Source organism: Panthera onca, chromosome A1 (assembly GCF_046562875.1).
Source record: "Panthera onca isolate mPanOnc1 chromosome A1, mPanOnc1 haplotype 2, whole genome shotgun sequence".
In the NCBI taxonomy this organism is placed as follows: Eukaryota; Metazoa; Chordata; class Mammalia; order Carnivora; family Felidae; genus Panthera; species Panthera onca.
The window spans coordinates 65469105-65492515 of NC_138339.1; the positions used below are offsets into that span (position 1 = coordinate 65469105).

At 38.9% G+C, this 23411-nt stretch overlaps 1 protein-coding gene across 1 annotated transcript in view; it reads left to right on the plus strand.

The window, feature by feature from the left end:
- Positions 1-23411, plus strand: part of FAF2 (Fas associated factor family member 2) — a 77884-nt gene that overhangs the window by 26729 nt on the left and 27744 nt on the right. The window contains exon 2 of the mRNA XM_060635101.3: positions 19489-19557. Within this exon, the coding sequence (XP_060491084.1) occupies positions 19489-19557 (69 nt within the window). The remainder of the gene's footprint in view (positions 1-19488; positions 19558-23411) is intronic.

Genomic DNA, 23411 nt, shown 5'->3' on the forward strand with positions numbered 1-23411 from the left:
CACCCCTGTATTGACATTTGAACACTATTGTCTTCCAATCCATGAACTTAATATCTGTTCATTTATGTAAATCTTTTTAAATTTCTTTCACCAGCATTGTATAGTTTTCATTGTACAAGTCTCTCACCTCCTTGGTTAAGTAAATTTCTAATATTTTATTCTTTTTAATATTATTGTAAATATAATTATTTCTTAATTTCCTTTTTAGATTGCTCATTGTAGTGTAAAGAAACCCAACTGAAATCTGTGTATTGATTTTATGTCCTGCTACTTTGTTGAATTCATTTGATAGTTCTAACAGGTTTTTTTGTGTGGGTGGGAGGGGAATCTTTAGGGTTTTCTGTACATAAGTTATGTCCCAGTAGACTTAAAATGATATATATCGTACAGAGTATCTTCTCCAGCCACAACTGGGTGAAGTTAGAAAAATAACCAGTAAAATGAAAGTTCACAAATTTGTGTAAACAACATACTCTTAACCAGTAGATCAAAGAAGTGATCACAAGGGGAATTAGAAAATACATAGAGACAAATGAAAATAAACACACAACATACCAAAACTTAGGGGATACAGCAAGAGGTGCTGATGGGGAGAGTTTTTAGCTATACACTAAAAAAACAAGAAAGCTCTCAAATCAACAACCTAACTTTATAACTTAGAGAATTAGAAAAGGAACAAACTAAACCCAGAGCTAGCAGAAGAAAGGAAATGATAAGGACTAGAGCCTGGATAAATGAAACAGAGAATAGAAAAACAACAGAGAAAATCAGTGAAATCAAAAGTTGGTTCTTTTTTTTTTTTTTAATAAAAAAAAATTTTTTTTAATGTTTATTTATCTTTGAGAGAGACAGAGACAGAGCTTGAGTGGGGGAGCGGCAGAGAAAGAGGGAGACACAGAATCTGAAGCATGCTCCAGTCTCTGAGCTGTCAGCACAGAGCCTGATGTGGGGCTCAAACCCATGGTCGGTGAGATCATGACCTGAGCCGAAGTCAGACACCCAACCAACTGAGCCACCCAGGCACCCCCTTTTTTAAAAAATGTTTCATGTTTGTTTATTTTTGAGAGAGAGACCCAGAGCATGAGTGAGGGAGGGGAGGAGAGAGAGAGAGAGAGAGAGAGAGAGAGAGAGAGAGACAGACAGACAGAATCCAAAGCAGGCTCCAGGCTCTGAACTGTCAGCACAGAGCCTGATGCCAGGCTTGAACTCACAGACCGTGAGATCATGACCTGAATCAAAGTCAGATGCTTAACCAACTGAGCCACCCAAGCGCCCTGAAAAGTTGGTTCTTTTGAAAAGATCAACAATATTTACAAACTTTTAGCTCAGTGGACTAAGAAAAAAAAGAAGATCCAAGTTACTAAAATCAGAAATGAAAATGGAGACATTATTACCAATCCTACAGAAATAAAATTGATAAAAGTATTATGAACAGTTGTGTGCCAACAAATTGGGTAACCTAGATGAGGTGGACAAATTCCTAGAAACATAAGATCTCCTGGGGACTAAATCACAAAGAAATAGAAAATCTGAATATATCTATAACTAGTAAGGAGATTGAATCTATAATAAAAAAACTCCTGACAAAGAAAAGCCTTGGACCTGATGGCTTCAATGGTGAATTCTATCAACTGTATAAAGAACCAATTCCAATTTTTCTCAAATTTTTCCAAAAAATTGAAAAAGAGGGAACATTTTACTGATTCTGAGGCCAGAATTAACTTGTTACCAAAGCCAGCAAAGAAAGACACAAGACTAGAGTCCATTATTCTTTATGAACATTAATGCAAAAATCTTCAACAAAATACCAGCAAACTGAAATTAGCATTTTTTTTTTAAGTTTATTTATTTATTTTGGGAGTGAGAGAGCGCAAGCAGAGGAGAGGCAGAGAGAGAATCCCAAGCAGTCTGCACTGTCAGCACAGAGCTTGCTGTGGGGCTTGATTCCAGGAATCATGAAATCATGACCTGAGCTGAAATCAAGAGTCAGATGCTCAACTGACTGAGCCACCCAGGTGCCCCTGAATTTAGCAGCATGTTAAAAGGATTATATGCCATGACCGAGTGGGAATTGTTCCTGGAATGCAACAATGGTTCAAGTGTAATATACCACCTTAACAGAATGAAAGGAAAAAAAATCCACACAATAATCTCATTTGATGTACAAATGTCTTTTACTTGTCCACATGAAACTAAGTTTTACGACATTTGCATTTTTAATGTTTTCTTCATGTTTCCTTATAATAGCTGAATTGAGCATTGTATACTTAATCTTTCCAACCCAATGAGTTAATCATTTTTTATTTACATTTTACAAATAAGGAAACTGAATCTCAGAAAGATGCCTAAAGTCACCAAGCTAGTTAGTGGTAGAATTAGAGTGAAGGGTTATTGAAGATGTTGGTATCCTCTAACTTTCCAACAAAGGTCAACTGCTTGTTCTACCTACTCTTAATTGCTTGGATTAAGACTATTGATTGTTTTTTGGAAATGTTCATCTAAATGGTACTTTAATATAGATTCAAATATTTGCACATAAAGCATCCTGTGTACTGTCATTGTGTCCAGTCAGTTCTCAAATATTTAAGAATCTGTTTAGGGGGTAGGATTATCTCTTGATTTACATGGACCATTTAGTTTGACATCCAGTGGTGGCCTCTAATCTGTGATTCCCAAGCCAGTTCTACAGGAAAGCTCTTCATTGGATATTAATAGTGTTCTTCTAAAATAGATCTTTCCCTTTGTGGAGTTGTGAAGTTGTGAAGTTAAATTTTCTTTTTACCTAAAAGCAAGAAATTTAAAAGATATATTGGGAATACCCAAAAAGGGGATTTTGGTATGTAACGTTTCCAGGCTTATTTGACATCAAACCCTTTGTTTGTAGAGCAAAACTATACCAATAAATTGTTGACACTACGCATAAATGAGAACACTTTTATATACATCTATGGGCTGATATTTAGCTACCAATAAGTATAATTAAGAAAGAAGTGACCAGGGACACTTAGCTTGCTCAGTTGGTGTGACTCTGCCTCTCTCTCTCTCTCTCAAATCAAAAACAAAACAGGTTTTAGGGGTGCCTGGTTGGCTCTGTTGGTTGAGCATCCAGTTCTTGATTTTGGCTCAGGTCTTGCAGTTCGGGAGATCGAGCCCCACCTTGGGCTTCATGCTGACAGTGTAGAGCCTGCTTGGGTGTTTCTCTCTCTCTCTCTCTCTCTCTCTCTCTCTCTCTCTCTCTCCCTCCCTCCCTCCCCCCCCCTCCTGCTTGCGTTCTCTCTCCCAATCAATAAACTTAAAGCATTCCAGACATTCTCAAAACTTTTGCTGAAATTTTCTGAATTGAGGATTTATTGAAAACTTGTGTTTTTTTGTTCTTTTTTTAAGTTTATCTTGAGAGAAACAGAGCACCAGCAGGGTAGGGGCAGAGAGAGGAAGAGAGAATCGCAAGTAGGCTCTGTGCTGTCTGCCCAGAACCTAACATGGGGCTTGATCTCATGAAGTGTGAGATCATGACCTGACCCAGAATCAAGAGTTGGACACTTACCCGACTGAGCCACCCAGGTGCCCCTGAAAATTTGTTTTATAGTATGAATTAATCAAATAAAAATGGGAGGCATTGTGGCATAGGAAGCAGCCTGGACTTTGGATATAGTTATTCTAGGTTTCAGTCTCAGCTCCACCATTTGTTGTTATTCCTAGACAAGGATATTCTTAGGTTACCTATCCTTTTGAATCCTTGGCTTTCTCAGTGAGGAAAATGAAGGCTTTATTACTTTCAGTGCCTATTACATAGTAGTAGGTGCTTAGTAAATGGAAGCTGCTGTTACTTAATTTGGGAGCTTAGTAATTAAATGTGAATAATAAAGATTTGAGTATAAGAGTTTCAGGTATAGATCAGAGGCTGGGTGAGTGTGATTGCTGGGTGTGAAGGGACTTCAAATTCCATTTCTCCTGCCGCTACCAGAGAAGGCGTATTGTTACTGCATAAAGCAAAGGTATCTGTGTAGTAGGAAGGAGGGAACAAAGATCCCTGGTTTTTGCCAAGTTTCTCTCTGGGAATAACTGAAAACAAGTTAAAATATTCAGGGGTGCCTGGGTGGCTTAGTCGGTTAAGCATCTGACTCTTCAACGTTTTTTATTTATTTTTGGGACAGAGAGAGACAGAGCATGAACGGGGGAGGGGCAGAGAGAGAGGGAGACACAGAATCGGAAACAGGCTCCAGGCTCCGAGCCATCAGCCCAGAGCCTGACGCGGGGCTCGAACTCACAGACCGCGAGATCGTGACCTGGCTGAAGTCGGACGCTTAACCGACTGCGCCACCCAGGCGCCCCAGCATCTGACTCTTAATTTTGGCTCAGGTCATGATCTTGATCTCATGGTTTCTGAGTTCGAGCCCCACATCGGGCTCTGAGCAGACAGTGCAGAGCCTGCTTGGGATTCTCTCTCTCTCTGTCTCTCTGTCTCTCTCTCTCTGTCTCTCTCTCTCTCTCTCTCTCTCTCGTGCTCCCCTGTCTCTCTCTTGTTCCTCCCCCACTTGTGCTCTCTGTCTCAAAATAAACAAATAAACTTAAAATTAAAAAAAAAAAAAAAAGGAACACCTCGGGGCTCAGTTAGTTGAGCATCTGACTTCTGCTCAGGTTACAATCTCGCATTTTGTGGGTGTGAGCCCTGCTTCAGATTCTGTGTCTCCCTCTCTCTCTGCCCCTCCCCCACTCATGCTCGCTCTCTCTCTCAAAAATAAAATAAAACATTAAAAATTTTTTAAACAAATAAATAATCTATCCCAAACAAGCTAGAGCTAACAATCCAATTGGAATTTAGAGAGCACTTAAATTTCTTTTTTTCTTTTTAATTTTCTTTTTTCTTTTTTAAAATTTACATCCAAATTAGTTAGCATATAGTGCAACAATGATTTCAGCAGTAGATTCCTTAGTGCCCCTTACCCATTTAGCCCATCCTCCCTCCCACAACCCCTCCAGTAACCCTCAGTTCTCCATTTTTAGGAGTCTCATCTGGTTTGCCCCCTTCCCTGTTTTTATATTATTTTTGTTTCCCTTCCCTTATGTTCATCTGTTTTGTCTCTTAAAATCCTCATGTGAGTGAAGTCATATGATTTTTGTCTTTCTCTGCCTAATTTCACTTAGCATAATACCCTCCAGTTCCATCCACGTAGTTGCAAATGGCAAGATTTCATTCTTTTTGATTGCTGAGTAATACTCCATTGTGTGTGTGTGTGTGTGTGTGTGTGTGTGTGTGTATGTGTGTGTATATGTATATATATATATATATATATATATATATACATATACACACCACATCTTCTTTATGCATTCATCCATCGATGGACATTTGGGCTCTTTCCATACTTTGGCTATTGTTGATAGTGCTGCTATAAACATGGGGGTGCATGTGTCCCTTCAAAACACTCCCTTTATCCCATGGATAAATGCCTAGTAGTACAACTGCTGGGTTGTAGGGTAGTTCTATTTTTAGTTTTTTGAGGAACCCCCATACTGTTTTCCAGAGTGGCTGCACCAGCTTGCATTGCCACCAACAATGCAAAAGAGATTGGGGCACCTGGATGGCTCAGTCGGTTGAGTGTCCGACTTCGGCCCAGGTCATGATCTCGAGGTCCGTGAGTTCGAGCCCCGCGTCGGGCTCTGTGCTGACAGCTCAGAGACTGGAGTCTGCTTCGGATTCTGTATCTCCCTCTCTCTCTCTGCCCCTCCCCCACTCCTGCTCTGCCTCTCTCTGTCTCTCAAAAATAAATAAATGTTAAAAAAAAAAAAAAGAGAGAGATCCTCTTTCTCCGCATCCTCGCCAACATCTGTTGTTGCCTGAGTTGTTAATGTTAGCCATTCTGACGGGTGTAAGGTGGTATCTCATTGTGGTTTTGATTTGTACTTCCCTGATGATGAGTGATGTTGAGCATTTTTTCATGTGTCACTTGGCCATCTGGATGTCTTCTTTGGAGAAGTGTCTATTCATGTCTTTTGCCCATTTCTTCACTGGATTGTTTGTTTTTTGGGTGTTGAGTTTGAGAAATTCTTTATAGATTTTGGATATTAACCCTTTATCTGATATGTCATTTGCAAATATCTTCTCCCATACTGTCGGTTGCCTTTTAGTTTTGCTGATTGTTTCCTTCGCTGTGCAGAAACTTTTTATTTTGATGAGGTCCCAGTAGTCCATTTTTGCTTTTGTTTCCCTTGCCCCTGGAGACGTGTTGAGTGAGAAGTTGCTGCGGGCAAGATCAGAGAGGTTTTTGCCTGCTTTCTCCTCAAGGATTTGAAGGGTTTCTGTCTTACATTGAGGTCTTTCATCCATTTTGAGTTTATTTTTGTATATGGTGTCATAAAGTGGTCCAGGTTCATTCTTCTGCCTGTCACTGTCTAGTTTTCCCAGCACCACTTGCTGCAGAGACTGTCTTTATTCCATTGGATATTCTTTCCTGCTTTGTCAAAGATTAGTTGGCCATACATTTGTGGGTCCATTTCTGTGTCCTGTATTGTGTTCTGTTGATCTGAGTGTCTGTTCTTGTGCCAGTCCCATTACTGTCTTGATGATTACAGCTTTGTAGAATAGCTTGAAGTCTGGGATTGTGATGCCTCCTGCTTTGGTTTTCTCTTTCAAGATCGCTTTGGCTATTCGGGGTCTTTTCTGGTTCCATACAAATCTTAGGATTCTTTGTGCTAGCTCTGTGAAGAATGATGGTGTTATTTTGATAGGGATTGCATTGAATATGTAGATTGCTTTGGGTAGTATGGACATTGTAACAATATTTGTTCTTCCCATCCAGGAGCATGGAATCTTTTTCCATTTTTTTGTGTCTTCTTTAATTTCTTTCATAAGCTTTCTGTAATTTTCAGTGTATCGATTTTTTACCTCTTTGGTTAGATTTATTCCTAGGTATTTTATGGTTTTTTGTGCAACTGTAAATGGGATCGATTCCTTGATTTCTCTTTCTGTTGCTTCATTGTTGGTGTATAGGAATGCAACCGATTTCTGTGCCTTGATTTTATATCCTGCAACTTTGCTGAATTCATGAATCAATTCTAGCAGTTTTTAGGTGGAATCTTTTGGTTTTTCCATATAGAGTATCATGTCATCTGCAAAGAGTGAAAGTTTGACCTCCTCCTGGCCGATTTGGATGCCTTTTATTTCTTTGTGTTGCCTGATTGCAGAGGCTAAGACTTCCAATACTATGTTGAATAACAGTGGTGAGAGTGGACATCCCTGTCTTGTTCCTGACCTTAGGGAGAAAGCTCTCAGTTTTCACCATTGAGGATGATATTAGTGTTGGGTCATTCATATATGGTTTTTATGATCTTGAGGTATGCTCCTTGTATCCCTACTTTCTTGAGGGTTTTTATCAAGAAAGGATGCTGTATTTTGTCAAATGCTTTCTCTGCATCTATTGAGAAGATCATATGGTTCTTGTCCTTTCTTTTGTTGATGTGATGAATCACGCTAATTGTTTTGTGGATATTGAACCAGCCCTGCATCCCAGGTATAAATCCCGCTTGGTCGTGGTGAATAATTTTTTTAATGTACTGTTGGAGCTGGTTGGCTAATATCTTGTTGAGGAAAGAGAGCACTTAAATTTCAACTGAGATTTCACATCAACCTCCTACAGTTTTAGTATAAACAGATGAGGTGTGGGAAGAGAAACACTTCTTAGGAAAGCACTCCAGTGATTACACTTGGGTAATCTTGAGTGTTACCTAATCCCTATCCAAATAGTTGAATGAGACATCTAGTTAAAACACTACATCATCTGTTGTTTGTGATACCTTCCTTGAATCATACTTAAAAGTTAAGTCAAGGATCACAGTATTTCAGAAGTGAGTTGCCAGGTGGTGTTGACATCCTGTTTGTTGTCTTCTGACTTGGGAGAGGAGGAAGTTAGACCAAAGATGGAATAGGAGAAGGATATAGAAATAGTTTGCACACTTCCCTCCAATTTCCTCTATGCATCTTACTAGTTAGAGATTGATTGGGGTTCAGGATATTTTTTGCCCTAGAGATACATACTGCCTTTCTCTTACTAATGCTACAAGTCAATTATACTGTTGTGTAAATAGCTGTAACTAAATGTAGCATTATCCTAAATCCTTAGGAGAGCAATTAATGGAAGGGGAGTTAGCTTTGAGGGGAGGAGGAAGGAGGGAAAGATCATCTTGGAGCAAGGGATATCTCAGTAAGACAGACCTGGATGGACCTACCCAGGAGGGGATTTGTAATAGCTTTGACATTAGACAGTGGCCCTGGGAGATTAGAGGGAGAAGGTCCCAATGTTAATATCCAGGTACTAAAATTAATCTTTATAGCCACAGCAGCTATTTTGTCCAATGCCATCTCAAGTCACCTCAGATGTTAGTAGATCTTAATGTAAACTGGAGTACTGGAAAGCAAGCCAACTAGGAAATAAAGGTTAGCGGTTTTAGCTAACCTTTGAGTACTTACGGTGTACCTGCCTTAGTGTGGGAATGCTTCCACATAATTTTTTTTTTAAACATTAAGAAAAAAATTTTTTAATGTTTATTTTTCAGAGGCAGAGAGAGAGAGAGCACAAGCAGGGGAGGGGCAGAGAGAGGGAGACACAATCTGCAGCAGGCTCCAGACTCTGAGTTGTCAGCACAGAGCCTGATGCAGGGCTCGAACTCACGAACTGCGAGATCAAGACCTGAGCCTAAGTCAGACACCCAACCAAGTGAGCCACCCAGGCGCCCCCACATAATTCTTTTCAAAGAGTCTTCGTATTCTCAACTCATGATGGGTATGGTGGCAATATCTATCTCAGGATTGTTGAGGAAGATGAATTAAAGATGGCTAGCATTCTGACACAAAGTAGGAGTAAGTGATAATGAGAGGAACAATATTTAAAAGCTAGAGAGAGATGGGGTGCCTGGCTGGCTCAGTTGGGGGAGCATGTGACTCTTGATCTCGGCATTGTGAGTTCAAGCCCTGCATTGGATGTAGAGGTTGCTTGAAAATAAAATCTTCTAAAAAAAACAAAACAAAGAACTAGAGAGATAAAAGTTGATTATTGGTGTAAGAACAGGATTCATTCATTTATTCGTTCAGACAGTTTCCACAGTTTATTAACTGTTTGCTAAGGCACTGCACTGTGTCTTTGGGATGCAGTTCTCTTCTCAAAAGAAAGTTCCTTTTGGGGCACCTGGGTGGCTCAGTCGGTTGAGCGTTTGACTTCAGCTCAGATCATGATCTCACGGCTTGTGAGTTCGAGGCCCGCATGGGGCTCTGTGCTGACAGCTTAGAGCTTGGGGCCTGCTTCAGATTCTGTGACTCCCTCTCTCTTTCTGCCCCTCCTCTGCTCATGCTCTGTCTCTCTCTGTCTCTCAAAAAATAAATAAACGTTAAAAAAATTTTTAAAAAAAGTTCCTTTTTAAAAATTTTAAATTCAGAGCACCAGGGTGGTTCAGTCCGTTCAGCAGCCAACTTTGGCTCAGGTCATGATCTCATAGTTCATGAATTCGAGCCCTGTGTCAATCTCTGTGCTGACAGCTCAGAGCCTGGAGCCTGCTTTGGATTCTGTGTCTCCCTTTCTCTGCCCCTCCCCAGCTTGCACTCTGTGCAAATGTTTAAAAAAATTTTTTTTTAATAAAAATCTTAAATTCCGTTAGAGTTAACATATAGTGTTTAAAAAGAAGTTCCTGAGGCACCTGCGTAAAGCATCTGACTTCAGCTCAGGTCATGATGTCGAGGTTCATGAATTTGAGCCCCACAACGGGCTATCTGTTGTTAGCACAGAGCCCTCTTCAGTCCTCTCTCCCCCTCTCTGCCCTTCCCACATTTACACACACGTGCTTCCTCGTAAAAATAAAAAATAAACATTAGAAAAAAGTTCCTTGGAGTGCAGGGTTAAAAAAGAGGGGCCCTTGGCTGGCTTAGTCAGTGGAGACTGACTCTTGATCCCAGGGTCATGAGTTTGAGCCCCACAGTGGGCATAGAGAGTGCCTTAAAAAGAAAAATTAAGAAAAAGTTCCTTTTGAAAGAGAATTATAGGGGCGCCTGGGTAGCTCAGTTGGTTGGACATCTGACTCTTGATCTCAGCTCAAGTCTTGATCTCAGGGTTGTGAGTTCAAGCCCCACACTGGGTGTGAAGCCTACTAAATAAATAAATAAGTAAGTAAGTTTAAAAATGAAAAGAATTACAACCTGTTGCATTCTAAAGAAATTAATTTGGGAGGAACTGGAAACCAGTGACTAAGGTTATTAAATCCATCATTTCTTTAACTTCTCTGTTTCACCTATCTTCCATAAGTGCCGGTAGCCAAACATGTTATTGCTGCGAAAGAATTGGTAACAAAGCTAATGCAGTGTCTCCAGCCAAAACTTCCATATTTGTTCGAACAAAGCTGGCTTTGCACAACTCACTTTGGCACTGAAATGAGAATGAATACTGGCTCGAGACATACTTAGCTTTTGACTCACATTGAAACCAGCCCTAAATTGAAATAGTCCTTCCGAAGTAGATTTTGGCAATATGTATCAGGAACTTGAAAAATTATGCATACTCCTTGGCTCATAATTTTGATTGGATCCTAAAGGGGGAAATTCTGAATACAGAGAAACGTTGTAACAGAAATATTCATCAAAGTGCTATTTTAATGGTGGGAAATCAGAAGCAATTGTAACATCTGTATGTAAATTGTTTTGGCCAATTACAATATTATATAACCGTTAAAATGGTTATGAAGAGTAATATATAAGAGAGTACTTGATAAAATAAGTAGGAGTGCTCAAAATTTTGTGTATCTAGGAGAGAGGTGTCTCACAGAGAAGAGAAAATATAGAAAACTCCTCAACCGGTGATTGTTAGCAGTGATGTGGGAGGCAGGGCTGATTAGTGGAAAGGGAGCAGTGGAGGGATTGGTTCCTAAGTCAGGAAAGACAACACCAGAAGAGTCGTACGAAGATCAGAAAGCAAAAGTAAATGGATTCTTCTCAAGATGCTTACAGTTTAGAAAAGAGAAGCAACGCCCATTAACCAGTTCCATCTATAATTAAAATGTTTGAATGGAGGTTGAATCAAAATCCCAGATCCTTTTCTTGCAGTGCAGTGAATTACAAGGAAATACTAAAATGTAAACCAGTTGTATTGGTAGTGATTGGGACCACAGGGAAACCTCCCTTTTTCCCATCTTTCTCTAGTATTTAAACTTTCTTTGCCTAATTTATCCTAGGTTTAGAAAAAAAATATGAAACTGAGAAAAGGTAGCCAACCCTATCCAGGCTATGAGTGCAACTGTTTTCAGACAGTGGGTGGCAAGTGAGTTCCTCATGTTTTGCGTTTGACCCTTTGGATAGATCACTGTCCATCTTGCTGGCTGGCATTGCGATCAGGCGGTCCATTCCCATATGATACATCTAAGAATAGAGTGCATTCATCTTTGGCAGTGTGTTTCTACTTTTTCCCCTAATCTTTTTTTAAACACTTTGCTTTACCAGAAGTAAATGATTCTCAAAAAGATGTACAAAATTATATCAACAGTTTTCCTCATTCTTAGTAAATAACACTATCATCCCTCCACTGAAGCTTGGGTTCATCTTAGTATTTCTCTTCCACCCCCACATATTTATCATTCAGTCCTTTTGGCTCTAGCTTTAACAATATACCCTAAATCTGTCCTCTTCTTTCCCTCTTCACTGCTACCATCGTAAACTACCATTCTGTTTCTCACAGACATCTGTATAGTCTCCTAGCTGGTGTCTTGTTCTCTTTCATGCCCTCTGCAATTAATGCTTCTCACAGACAGAATGGCACTCCCATTGAATTTAGAATTAAAGCTCTTCATTGGTGATTCTCAACCCTGTACAGTAGAATCACCTGAAAGTTCTCACTCCCCTAGGAAAAAATTTATGCCTAAGTTACATTTTCAGAGAGTCTGATTAAATTGCTTGGGGTAGAGGTCTAGGCATCTGTAGATTCCTCTCAGGTACTTCTGATACGCAAGTTAGGCTGAGAAGCACCGCCCTAGATGAATGTTCTCTTCCTTGCCTACTTCTCAGACATTATCTGCTAACTTGCTAAGTTCATTCTGTCTCAGAAGTGTCCCCTACTTTTGTTTTTTAAACATTTTCAAGTAAACTTTCTACTTAGATTTACAGAAAAGTTTTAAAAATAGTACACAACTTCCCATATTTTCTGCACTGGGTGTTCCTTATCAACATTCTTACATTATTATTTCATGCTTTTGTTACACGTATTGAACCAACACTGATACGTTATTATCAAATAAAGTTCATACTTCAGTCTGATTTCCTTAGTTTTTGATGTTTTCTTAAAGTTTTTTTTTTCTTTAAGTTCATTTATTAAATTTGGGAGAGACAGATACAGCACAAGTAAAGGAGGGAGGGAGGGAGGGAGGGAAGGAGGGAGGGAGAGAGAGAGAGAGAGAGAGAGAGAGAGAGAGAGAATCCCAAGCAGACTTCTGTGCTGCCAGTGCATGGCCCGATGTAGGGCTCGAACCCCTGAAACCAGAGCCGCAAGATCATGACCTGAGCCAAAACCAAGAGTGTGATGCTTAACTGAGCCACCCAGGTGCCCCCTAATGTGTTTCTGTTCCAGGATCCCATCTAGGATACCACATTACACTTAGTAGCCAAATTGCTTGGGCTCCTCTTGGCTGCCACAGCTTCTTAGACTTTCCTTGTTTTTGATGACCTTGAGAGTTTTCGGGAGTACTGGTCAGGTATTTTGTAGAATGTCCCTCGATTGGGATTTGCCTGATGTTTTTTTCATGATTAGGCTAGGGTTATGGATTTTTGGAAGGAAGAACACAAAGGTAAAATGCTTTTTTATTACATCTTATCAAGGATGCATACTGTCAACAGGATTTATCACCATTGACATTGACCTTGATCACCTGGTTGAGGTAGTGTCTGTTGGGTTTCCCCACTATAAAGTTAATGTTTTCCCGTTCTTTTCCATACCATACTCTTTGGAAAGACGTTACTGCACACAGCCCACACTTGAGTAGAGAATTATGTTCCACCTCCTTGAAGGGATAGTATCCACACAATTATTTGGAGTTGTTCTGCATAGGCTGTTTGTCTACTCTCCCCCATTTAGTTATTCAGTTATGTATTTATATGGACTCGTGGATATTTAATTTGTATTCAGGATTATAGTCCATTACTACTTTATTTTGTTACTCAGATTGTATCGTCTTTGGCCACTGGGAGCCATTTGGGTTGATTCCTGTATCTCTTTATATACCCCCATCATTGTGGGGTTCTTTTGAGCACTTCCTTACTTTCTGGCACTATGAAATTCTCTGAGGTCATCGTATATATTTCCTGCCCCAGTCCTAAGATCATCTCTTTCTCTAAGGAGCCTGGTTCCTTTTTTTGGAGAATAGTATTAGCAACCAAACTCTGAGCATTATGTGTGCTTGCTACTTACTGGAATGTGTGTTGTTGCCTCTAGGCCCTCTCAGCTGATGGAACAGGGACATACATGTATATATACTCAGTTATCTGCTTCTCTCTGTAACCATTCTATATTAAGCTAAACATGAGTTGATTCAGATGTCTCCCAACTCTAATCCATTACCACATGGATCATTCTAGCCTTCTCCCCTTGGTTATCTGTAACTTCCCACCTCAACACAGAGAAAACTGTTTCCCCCCACCCCACATCTGTTTACTTAATTTTTCAGTTCCAGTATATGTATATAGATTTAGTGGCTTCAGAACTCATACCCCATGGCAAACAACTTTATCAGCTAGAGATTGCACTTACGTGCGGTTTCTTTTGCCTTTAGCCTTTCAGACCCCACTCATTTCCACAGTTAGGTCAGCAACTCTCCCCTTCACCCTCTTCAAAGAGGTTGTTTTATATATTTATAATACAATTAAATTCTTTTGTCACAGACTGTATTCCATCCTAGGATCTTCTGACCTTTTAAACGATTTTTTTAAGTTTACATGCATTAAGATTCACTCTGCCATAAAGTTCTCTGGGTTTTGACAAATGCATAATGTCATATATCCATTTGTCTCAGAGTTTTTGCATTTGTTGTCCTGCCTAGGATACTTTCCCCGCATATTTTTCCATGGCTGGGCCCTAATCTTTCATCAGCTTTCTGCCGAAATGTTTGCTCCTTGTAGAGGCCTTCCTTGAACACCTATTCCAAAGGAATCCCCTACCCTAAAATTTTGTTCATTTATTTGCTCTGTGTGTGTGGTTTGCTTTGGTAAGTCTGCCTCCAGTAGGATGTAAACTGAATGAGACCAAGTATTATATTTGTATCTGGATTTCTAGAATACTGGATTGGTGAACATCTGTTGCTAGATGAATAAATTACACCTGTCCTAGGTGTGTCTAGCATTGCTTAGTCCTAGTGCATGTTTCCAATACTCGACAGTAGTGATTGAAAGCAGGCTTGTTCACTTGGGCGTCCAGTTTACCCTGATTCACCACTTACAAAAGAGTTTTGCTTGTAAATTAGGTTAAGTGTTTCAGTATTGAAGATGTGCAGTTACTCTGTTCTCTCCTGCAATGTTTCTAACTCCTTTTTTAAAAAGTTAATAAGTGGTGCACCTTGGTGGCTCAGTCTGTTAAGGGGCCAACTTTGGCTCATGTCATGATCTCATAGTTTCTGGGTTCAAGACCCATGTCAGGCTCTGTGCTGACAGTGCGAAGCCTAGAGTGTGCTTCAGATTCTGTTTCTCTTTCTCTCTCTGCCCCTCCCCTCATTTGCTCTCTGTCTCTCTGTCTCTCAAAAATAAACATTAAAAAAATTTTTTTAAGTTAATAAATGACATAATATAGTCTCTGGTTCTACGTAGAATTGTGCAATACTGTGAATTTCCCAGTCTGGCTGTGCATTAGAATCAGCTCAGGAGCTTTACAAAAAAAAAAAAAAAAAAAAAAAAATCTCCATCTCTGACTTCTTAATTTTCAGGAAGATTCTGCAAATTTGTGTTTTTAACAGCCAGCTTAACATGTAGTCAGAACGTTTGGGATTTTAAAGCCCCAGGGTTTTAATAGTTGAGATCTGGTGAAAATGTCTAAAGGTTTCAGTTTATAGCAACAGTTATTAAAGCTTATACAAAAAGGGTCTGTTTAATTTATACTAACTTTTTCTATAACTTGTAAAGTCCTTACTGTGTTGTGTGCTAAGTACAGGGGAGCATTATATGTAGATGAATCACAGACAGTGCTCTCAAGGAGCCTGTATCCTCTGATAAGGTAATAGAATGAGTATAAATAATCATGGTAGAAAGTAGAAAATAATAGGTACATAAGAGAGAAAACAATTTTAGTTTTTAAAGATTGAGTGGCCATTACACCCTAAGAAGAAGGCAGACGTAGACTCTAATTCTTAAAGAGAATATGTACGGAAGAGGAGGGAACCCTGGACATCGCAGTCTTCTGCAGAAGGCTGTGAGGAAATTGGAAGTTAAGAAGGAGCCTATTATAAGCCAGAAGGCAGTAGCCAAATTGGTCAGAGGCCTAGAATGGTCAGGAACTAAAGTCCTTACTGTCAGAGCTGTCAAAGCCAGTGGTACTCAATAGAGCTTTTCAATTTCAGTTTTGAAATTTGCACAGTATTTTATTATTTTCTTAGTCTTAAATTATTTTTTAAATTTTTTTTGAAAGAGAGAGCATGTGAGTGGGGGAAAGGGACAGAGAGGAAGAGAGAATCCCAAGTAGGCTCCATGCTCAACCTCACATGAACTCAAATTGTGAGTTCCTGACCTGAGCCAAAATCAAGACTTGGACCAAGCTTAACCAACTGAGCCACCCAGGTGCCCCATGGTACTTTAAACATTAAAAAAAATCAAAATTTGTTGTGGGACTTTTAAAAAGTAAACAATTTTGGGGTGCCTGGGTGGCTCAGTCGGTTGAGCATGCAACTTTGGCTCAAGTCATGACCTTGCAATTTGTGGATTCAAGCCCTGCATTAGGCTCTGTGCTGACAGCTCAGAGCCTGGAGCCTACTTCGGATTCTGTCTCCCTCTCTCTCTGCCCCTCCCTAGCTTGCATTCTGTCTCTCTCTCTCTCTCTCTCTCTCAAAAATAAATAAACTTTGAAAATTTTCAGGGGTGCCTCAGTCGGTTAAGCATGCCTCTTTTTTTTTTTTTTAAACGTTTATTTTTGAGAGAGAGAGAGAGAGAGCACAAGTAGGGGAGGAGCAGAGAGAGATGGAAACAGAATCTGAAGCAGGCTCCAGGCTCTGAGTTGTCAGCACAGAGCCCAGGGCGGGGCTCAAACCCCGGAACCAGGAGATCATGACCTAAGCCAAAGTCTGACGCTTAACCGAGTGAGCCACCCAGGAGCCCATGCTTCTGACTCTTGATTTCGGCTCAGGTCATGAACTCACAGTTTGAGTTCAAGCTCCCTCATCAGGCTCTGTGCTAACAGTGCAGAATCTACTTGGGATTCTCTTTACCTCTCTCTCTGCCCCTCCCCTGCTTGATCTGTTTCTCTCTCAAATAAAGAAACTTGAAAAAAATTTTTTTAATAAAAATAAATAATTGCATACCTAACTAATCCAGACTTCTAGGTGTTTGTTTGTTTGTTTGTTTGTTTTTAAGCTCTGGAAAGGGCAACCAGCCCAAACTAAGTCCTTCATGGTGCACATAAAGGGAGCTAAAATCTTTTAGAATTAAATCCTAAAGAGTTAAAATGTGTCTGGTCCATGGTTACAGGGTCAGAATCAATGTAAGAACCTTAGGCTCCTGATTCAGAAGTGCATGTTACCACATTTTTGTGAGATTGAGATCAATGTCTTTCTTCTGTTGCTTGCTGGTTGTTAGGAGAAATTTCTTGAGGATAGAGACTGTATCATCTCCATTATCATCTCCGTATCTCTTGGACGTAGTAAATAACGCACAGAATAGACAGTAACAATAGACATTTGTTACATGAGAGGATGGATGGGTGGATTTGGCTTTTGTATTAGTCCTCAAAAAAAAGTCTAGGATTTAGCTTTGTGGAAATTCTGGTCATTAGATGTACATATGAACTGTTAGATTTATTAAGTATTGGACACCAAAAGGGAAACAGTTAGAAAATAATCTAGAAAGAGAGGCTGGGGCCACATTATAGGAGTACTTGAATGTTAAGCTAAAGATTTTGGAATGCATTATCCAATCAACTGAAAAGTTTTGAGCCAAGGAATGATACACATACATGCATGCACACACATATACATGATAGGAAGAATAGTTAGAAGGAGAGAGAAAAGTTATTTTGACAGTTCACTTGAAGTGTTGATTAAAGATGCTGGCTGTGGGAAGGGAAATGTAGTTACAGATGTATATAGAAAATGGCCAGAACTTTATTGCTGATGAAGCGTGGAATTCAAGGGAATAGAATACTCAAAAATGAAGCTGAGGTTCCAGATGTCACCTTTGCCTGTATATTTTGGAGGGTGATAGTGTCATTAAAATATGTAGTGGTTTTAAATGATGCATTTGAGGTACTGATGCCACATGTGGGTGAAAATGTTGAATAGGCTATTGGAAATGTGCTGCTAAACTTCAGAAGAGATGGCGGGCGCAGAAATTGTTTAGGAGTCATCTGAATAGAAAGGGTGGTTGAAGTCTAAGGATTAAATGACATTGCCAGGGCATCTGGGTGGCTCAGTCAGTTAAGTGTCTGACTTGATTTCAGCTCGGGTCCTGAGAGTTAGCCCCATGTTGGACTCCCCACTGAGCATGGATCCTAAAATATTCTCTCTCTCTCTCGCTCGCTCGCTCGCTCGCTCCCCCCCAACCTCCCTCCTTCCCTCCCTCCCTCCCTCCCTCCCTCCCTCCCTCCTTCCCTCCTTCCTTCCTTCCTTCCTTCCTTCCTTCCTTCCTTCCTTCCTTCTGCCCCTCTCTCCCACTCACTCTCTCTTAAATACACACACACACACACACACACATATAAATATAAATATATATAAATATATATTTATATATTTATATATAAATATATATATATATGAGATTGCGAGGGAGGGAGGTATAGAGAGACAAAAACCAGGGACACATCCATAGGGAAATTCCATTTAAGAGGGGGTAGAAGAGGAGCCAGAGAAGAAACAAAGTAAAACCTGAGAATAGTCCAAGGAGAAGAGGGTGGGGGAAATACTTTTCATAGGGAAACATGAGTAACAAACTTTGTTTATTAAAAAAAAATTTTTTTTAATGTTTTTTATTTATTTTTGATGGAGAGAGAGAGCATGAGTGGGGGAGGAACAGAGAGAAAGGGAGACACAGAATTTGAAGCAGGCTCCAGGCTCTAAGCTGTCAGCACAGAGCCCAGTGCGGGGCTTGAACTCACGGACTGTGAGATCATGACCTGAGCCAAAGTCAGACGCCCAACTGACTGAGCCACCCAGGCACCCCAACAGACTTTTTTTAATAAAATGTTTTGGGGCACCTGGGTGGCTCAGTTAAGCATCTGACTCTTGACCTCGGCTCAGGTCATGATCTCTCAGTTCACGGGATCGAGCCCTGCCTCGGACTCTGTGCTGACAATGTGGAGCCTGCTTGGGATTCTCTCTCTCTCCCTTTGTGCCCCTCCCCACTCATGTGTGCTCTCTCTCAATTTTTTTTTAATTAAAAGAAAATAGTTTACACACAGTTCATATTATAAGGTAGGTTATATGACGGTAGGTAAAATGACATTTGGGGTGCCTGGGTGACTCAGTTAAGCATCCAACTTCCGCTCAGGTCATGATCTCACGGCTCATAAGTTCAAGCCCCACATGGGGCTCTGTGCTGACAGCTCAGAGCCTGGAGCCTACTTTGGTTTCTGTGTCTCCCTCTCTCTCTGTCCCTCCCCTGCTTGCACTCTGTCTCTCTCAAAAATAGTAAAAAATCTAAAAAAAGGGGATGATATTTTGCAGGAAACTTGCATTATTTTATTATTATGTATTATTAACAGAATTTTTGTTGAACATTAACAATATTCAACATATTTTTCTAGACCTAGTGGTTGAAGAAATCTTTATAATTTTTTTTTAACGTGTATTTTTGAGAGAGTGAGAATGAGCAGGGGAAAGGCAGAGAGAGGAGACACAGAATCTGAAGCAGACTCCAGGCTCTGAGCTGTCAGCACAGAGCCCCACATGAGACTCAAACCCATGAACCGTGAAATCATGACATGAGCTGAAGTTGGGCGCCTAACCTACTGAACTACCCAGGTGCCCCAAAATCTTTAAGTTTTTAAACTTCAGTTTGAGAGGAGAAATTGATTTTAATCAATAATCATCTTAATTGAAAGCCTTGAAGTTTTAAAGGGTAAGAAACTCCACGTTTTTGTTCTATGGCAGTAATACCTGCTGTAACAGACTGGATAAATTCTGAACAGTGAAGTTTTTACCATACTGGAACATTTACCTTCAGTACTTTTCAGTGTAGTTTTCCCACAACATTCATAAGTATTTAGGGGTAAAAATATCTACATATTTACTGATGATTTTTCCCTAAGTAACTTTTTGGTTTTTCCTTCTTTTCAGGATCTGACTGGCATAGAATCTATGGATCAATGTCGCCATACCTTGGAACAGCATAACTGGAACATAGAGGTATAGTATGATTCATTCTGAGCCTATTTTTTTCCCCTAGTTTGATAGTGAACCAAAGACATGTATTTTTCCACAACAGAAATCCTTTCTTTTCATAGAAAAATTTTTTAAATTTACAACTCTTTAATCTTAAAAAGATTTGTGGGGAAGATAAAAATTATGATCAAAGCTTTATTATAAAATTTTATAAAAGATGGTGACCAGATCCTTCTGCGTAGTGTCCCTCCCTCTTATTTTTTTCTCAGTGGCTTTTTGGAAAAAGTTGGTTTTTATATATTTGGTTTGTAACCAGATACCTTAATGTGAACTTTCTTATTACATATTTCGTAGTGTTTTTTTTGGATTTTCTAGGTAGTTGTATCATCTGCAATTCAATGATTTTTTTCAGTATATAGATCTTTTGTTATTTTTACTTGATCATTGAATTGCTAGAACGTCCTAACAATGTCAATTAATAATGGTAATAGCAAACATCTTGTCCACCCTATAATGCCTCTGATGTTTTATTATTGAGTGTGATGTTAGTTGTTGTTTGGAGACAAATCACTAGAATTTAAGCTCCATGCAAGTAGAAATATATATATTTGGTTTTGTTAACTGCTGTCTTCCTAAGAGCATCTAAAACTGATCCCAGCACATCGTAGACTCTCAATAAATATCTGCTGATTGTCTTCCAACCTTAGTATATTCATATGATCTCTGGTGAGATTACTGTGTTTTAATTATAGTATGTTATTTGAATTGGGTGCTAGATTTCTGAAAATGTATTCCTAAGTTATATTTAGTTACTCAACAAACTTTTAAGCTCTGGAATTATACCAGAGAACAAGACTAATAGCCTACTCCCATGAAATTCTAGATATCATGAAATTCTAGATAATTTCAATTTGTAATAAATGCTGTGAATAAGATGAGTGTACGAAATGTAACAGGATCTGGGAAGTTATTTTAAATAAGGTGGTGAAGGGGCACCTGGGTAGCTCGGTTGGTTGAGTCCCCGACTTTGGCTCAGGTCATGATCTTACGGTTCGTTAATTCAGGCTCCACATTAGGCTTTCTGCTGTCAGTGCAGAGTCTGCTTTAGATCCTCTGTCCTTTCTCTGCCCTTACCCTGCTTGCTCTCTCTCTCTCAAAAATAAATAAACATTTAAAAAATAAATAGGATGGTAAAGAAAGGCATTTCTGAGGAGGTTGTATTTGAGCTGACACCCAAATAATGAAAAGGGATGATGAATGTGAAAATCTTGGGGGGATTTTCTGCATTTCAGGCAGAGGAAATGATGATCTGTATGATAATTTTGTGCTGTCTCCTTGTTAGATTTTTATTTCAAGCATAAGTGGCTTTATTAGATCACGGGCTTGATAAAATGAATTGAGAAGGGTATATATATAGCGCAGATTTGAAAGAAAGCACTTGAAACTTTGTTTCTGCCAGTTCTCTGTTAACTTTTTCATGTTTTCCCCATCATTCACAATTTCTTTGTTACATTTTTTTATTTATTTTTTTTAAGTTTCCTTATTTATTTTTGAGAGAGTGAGCGGGGAAGGGGCAGAGTGAGAGGGAGAGAATCTTGATGCTGTCAGTGTGAAGCCTGACTTGGGACTTGATCCCATGAACTGTGAGATCATTACCTGAGCCAAAATCAAGAGTTGAATATTTTTTTTTTTATTTATTTTTTTTTATTTTTTTTTTTTTTAGGGTAATGTGAATAACAGTTTATTTTCTGATCATGTTAAATTTGCCATTTAGAATTTTATTTTTTTTTTTATTTTATTTTATTTTATTTTATTTTTTTTTATTTTTTAATATATGAAATTTACTGTCAAATTGGTTTCCATACAACACCCAGTGCTCATCCCAAAAGGTGCCAAGAGTTGAGTATTTAACCAACTGAGCCATCCAGGCACCTCTTAGCTACATTACATGCTTGTTGATGAGCTTTCCTAGGAGATGCTTTTTTCTTAGATATTTCCAAGGTTTTTAGCATAGGCTATACAAAGTAGCATGTTTTCTACTCTCTTTTGTATCTGTTCTATTATCCTCTCATTGTTTTTATTATATTTTCTTTTTTAAAAATGAGACTTGCTGGAGACTGGTTTATTTTAATGTGTTTGGTTTATAAAAAGCTCTTGTATTTATCAGTTCTTATTTTCTTCTTTCTTATTTTTTAAGAAAAATCTGTTCACCCTTTTGTAGATTCATATTCTTTTTCTTAGCATTTGATTTTTATAGCTTGGTTAATTTATTTGTATTCTTCCTTGCATTGAAGGCTGTGAATTTTCAGAAGAAAATACATTTTTAAAGTTTTGATTTTCTTCTTTGACCCAAGGGTTATTTAGGAACATATTTGGAGTTTGTAGTAGCTTGTTCTTTTGTTTTTTGTTTACCTTTTCATATCAGTGTTTCATTTTATTTCATATAGGTATTTATTGAGGTCCTTACAGCTTTTTTTTAATTTAAAAAAAGTGTTTTTTTTAACGTTTATTTTTTGAGAGACACAGAGAGACAGAGCATGAGCAGGAAAGGGGCAGAGAGAGAGGGCGACACAGAATCCAAAGCAGGCTCCAGGCTCCGAGCTGTCAGCACAGAGTCCAACACAGAGCTCAAACTCAAGAACCGCAAGATCATGACCTGAGCCAAAGTCGGACGCTCAACCGACTGAGCCACCCAGGCGCCCCGAGGTCCTTACAGCTTAATGATGTTCCATTAACATTATGAAACATATTTTTTAATTAAATGTTTTAAACTTAGAGAAAATACAGAGATAAGGGAAACAACCATGTACCTTCCATCCAGCTCCTGAAAGCCAGACATTTTGCATTACTTGTTTAAAATTTCTTTGAAACAAATATGGATAAACTTAAACCCCGTGTAAGTTGCTTACATGTCATCCCTGTCCAACCCCCTACCTTTCTATTCCTTGTTTCTGAGAAGTAACCACTGTTGACAACTAGATGTTTATCAAGGAATGTGGGGTTTTTATTGGATAAAGGTTCGTGTCTGTATTCAGTCAAGCTTATTACATGTATAATTAAAATTGGCTATTTCTTTTCTGTTTACTTAATAAGACTACTGGACATGATGAACTTGAATGTGGTTTCATAGATTTCTTTATTTCTTACTGATGTTTTTTTTTCTAATTATAAAAATAATACATGTCTTCACAGAATTTGAAACACAAGAGTTGATAAAATTGAAAATGAAAATTCTTGGTAATCACACTTAAGATAACCACGTCTGATGTTTTAATGTATGTCCTTCCGGACCTTCTTATATGTGCTGGAAATATATGTGTATGCTTTTCCAGTGTTAAAAACAAATATATCAAAGAAATGCTTATTTTTTGTACATGCTGTGAAAGGGCAGTCCATGGTGCAGATAAAAAGCATGAATACATTTTATGTCTATTTTCGGGGAAATACTTCCTTACTCTTGTATAGTTTGACTACTTTATTTGACACAGAAAGACAAGTGGCTGTTAGAGCTTTTTTATAATATCTTTTAATATCAGATGATGCTTTTTGTTTTAAATTCTACTTTGATATATTAATACTGTTGCCCCTGCTTTTCTTTATTTTTTTTTAATGTTTATTTATTTATTTGGGGGAATAGGGGAAGCAGAGAGAGAGGGAGACAGAGGATCTTAAGCAGCCTGCACTGACAGCAAAGAGCCTGACCTGGGGCTTGAACCCACGGACCATGAGATTATGACCTGAGCCAAAACCAAGAGTTGGATGCTCAACCAACTGAGCCACCCAGGCACCCCACTGCTTTTCTTTATCGATTTTCAGTTACCTGGTATAATGTCAACCATCCTTTAATAGGAAACAACTTATCAAAATATTAGAAGCTT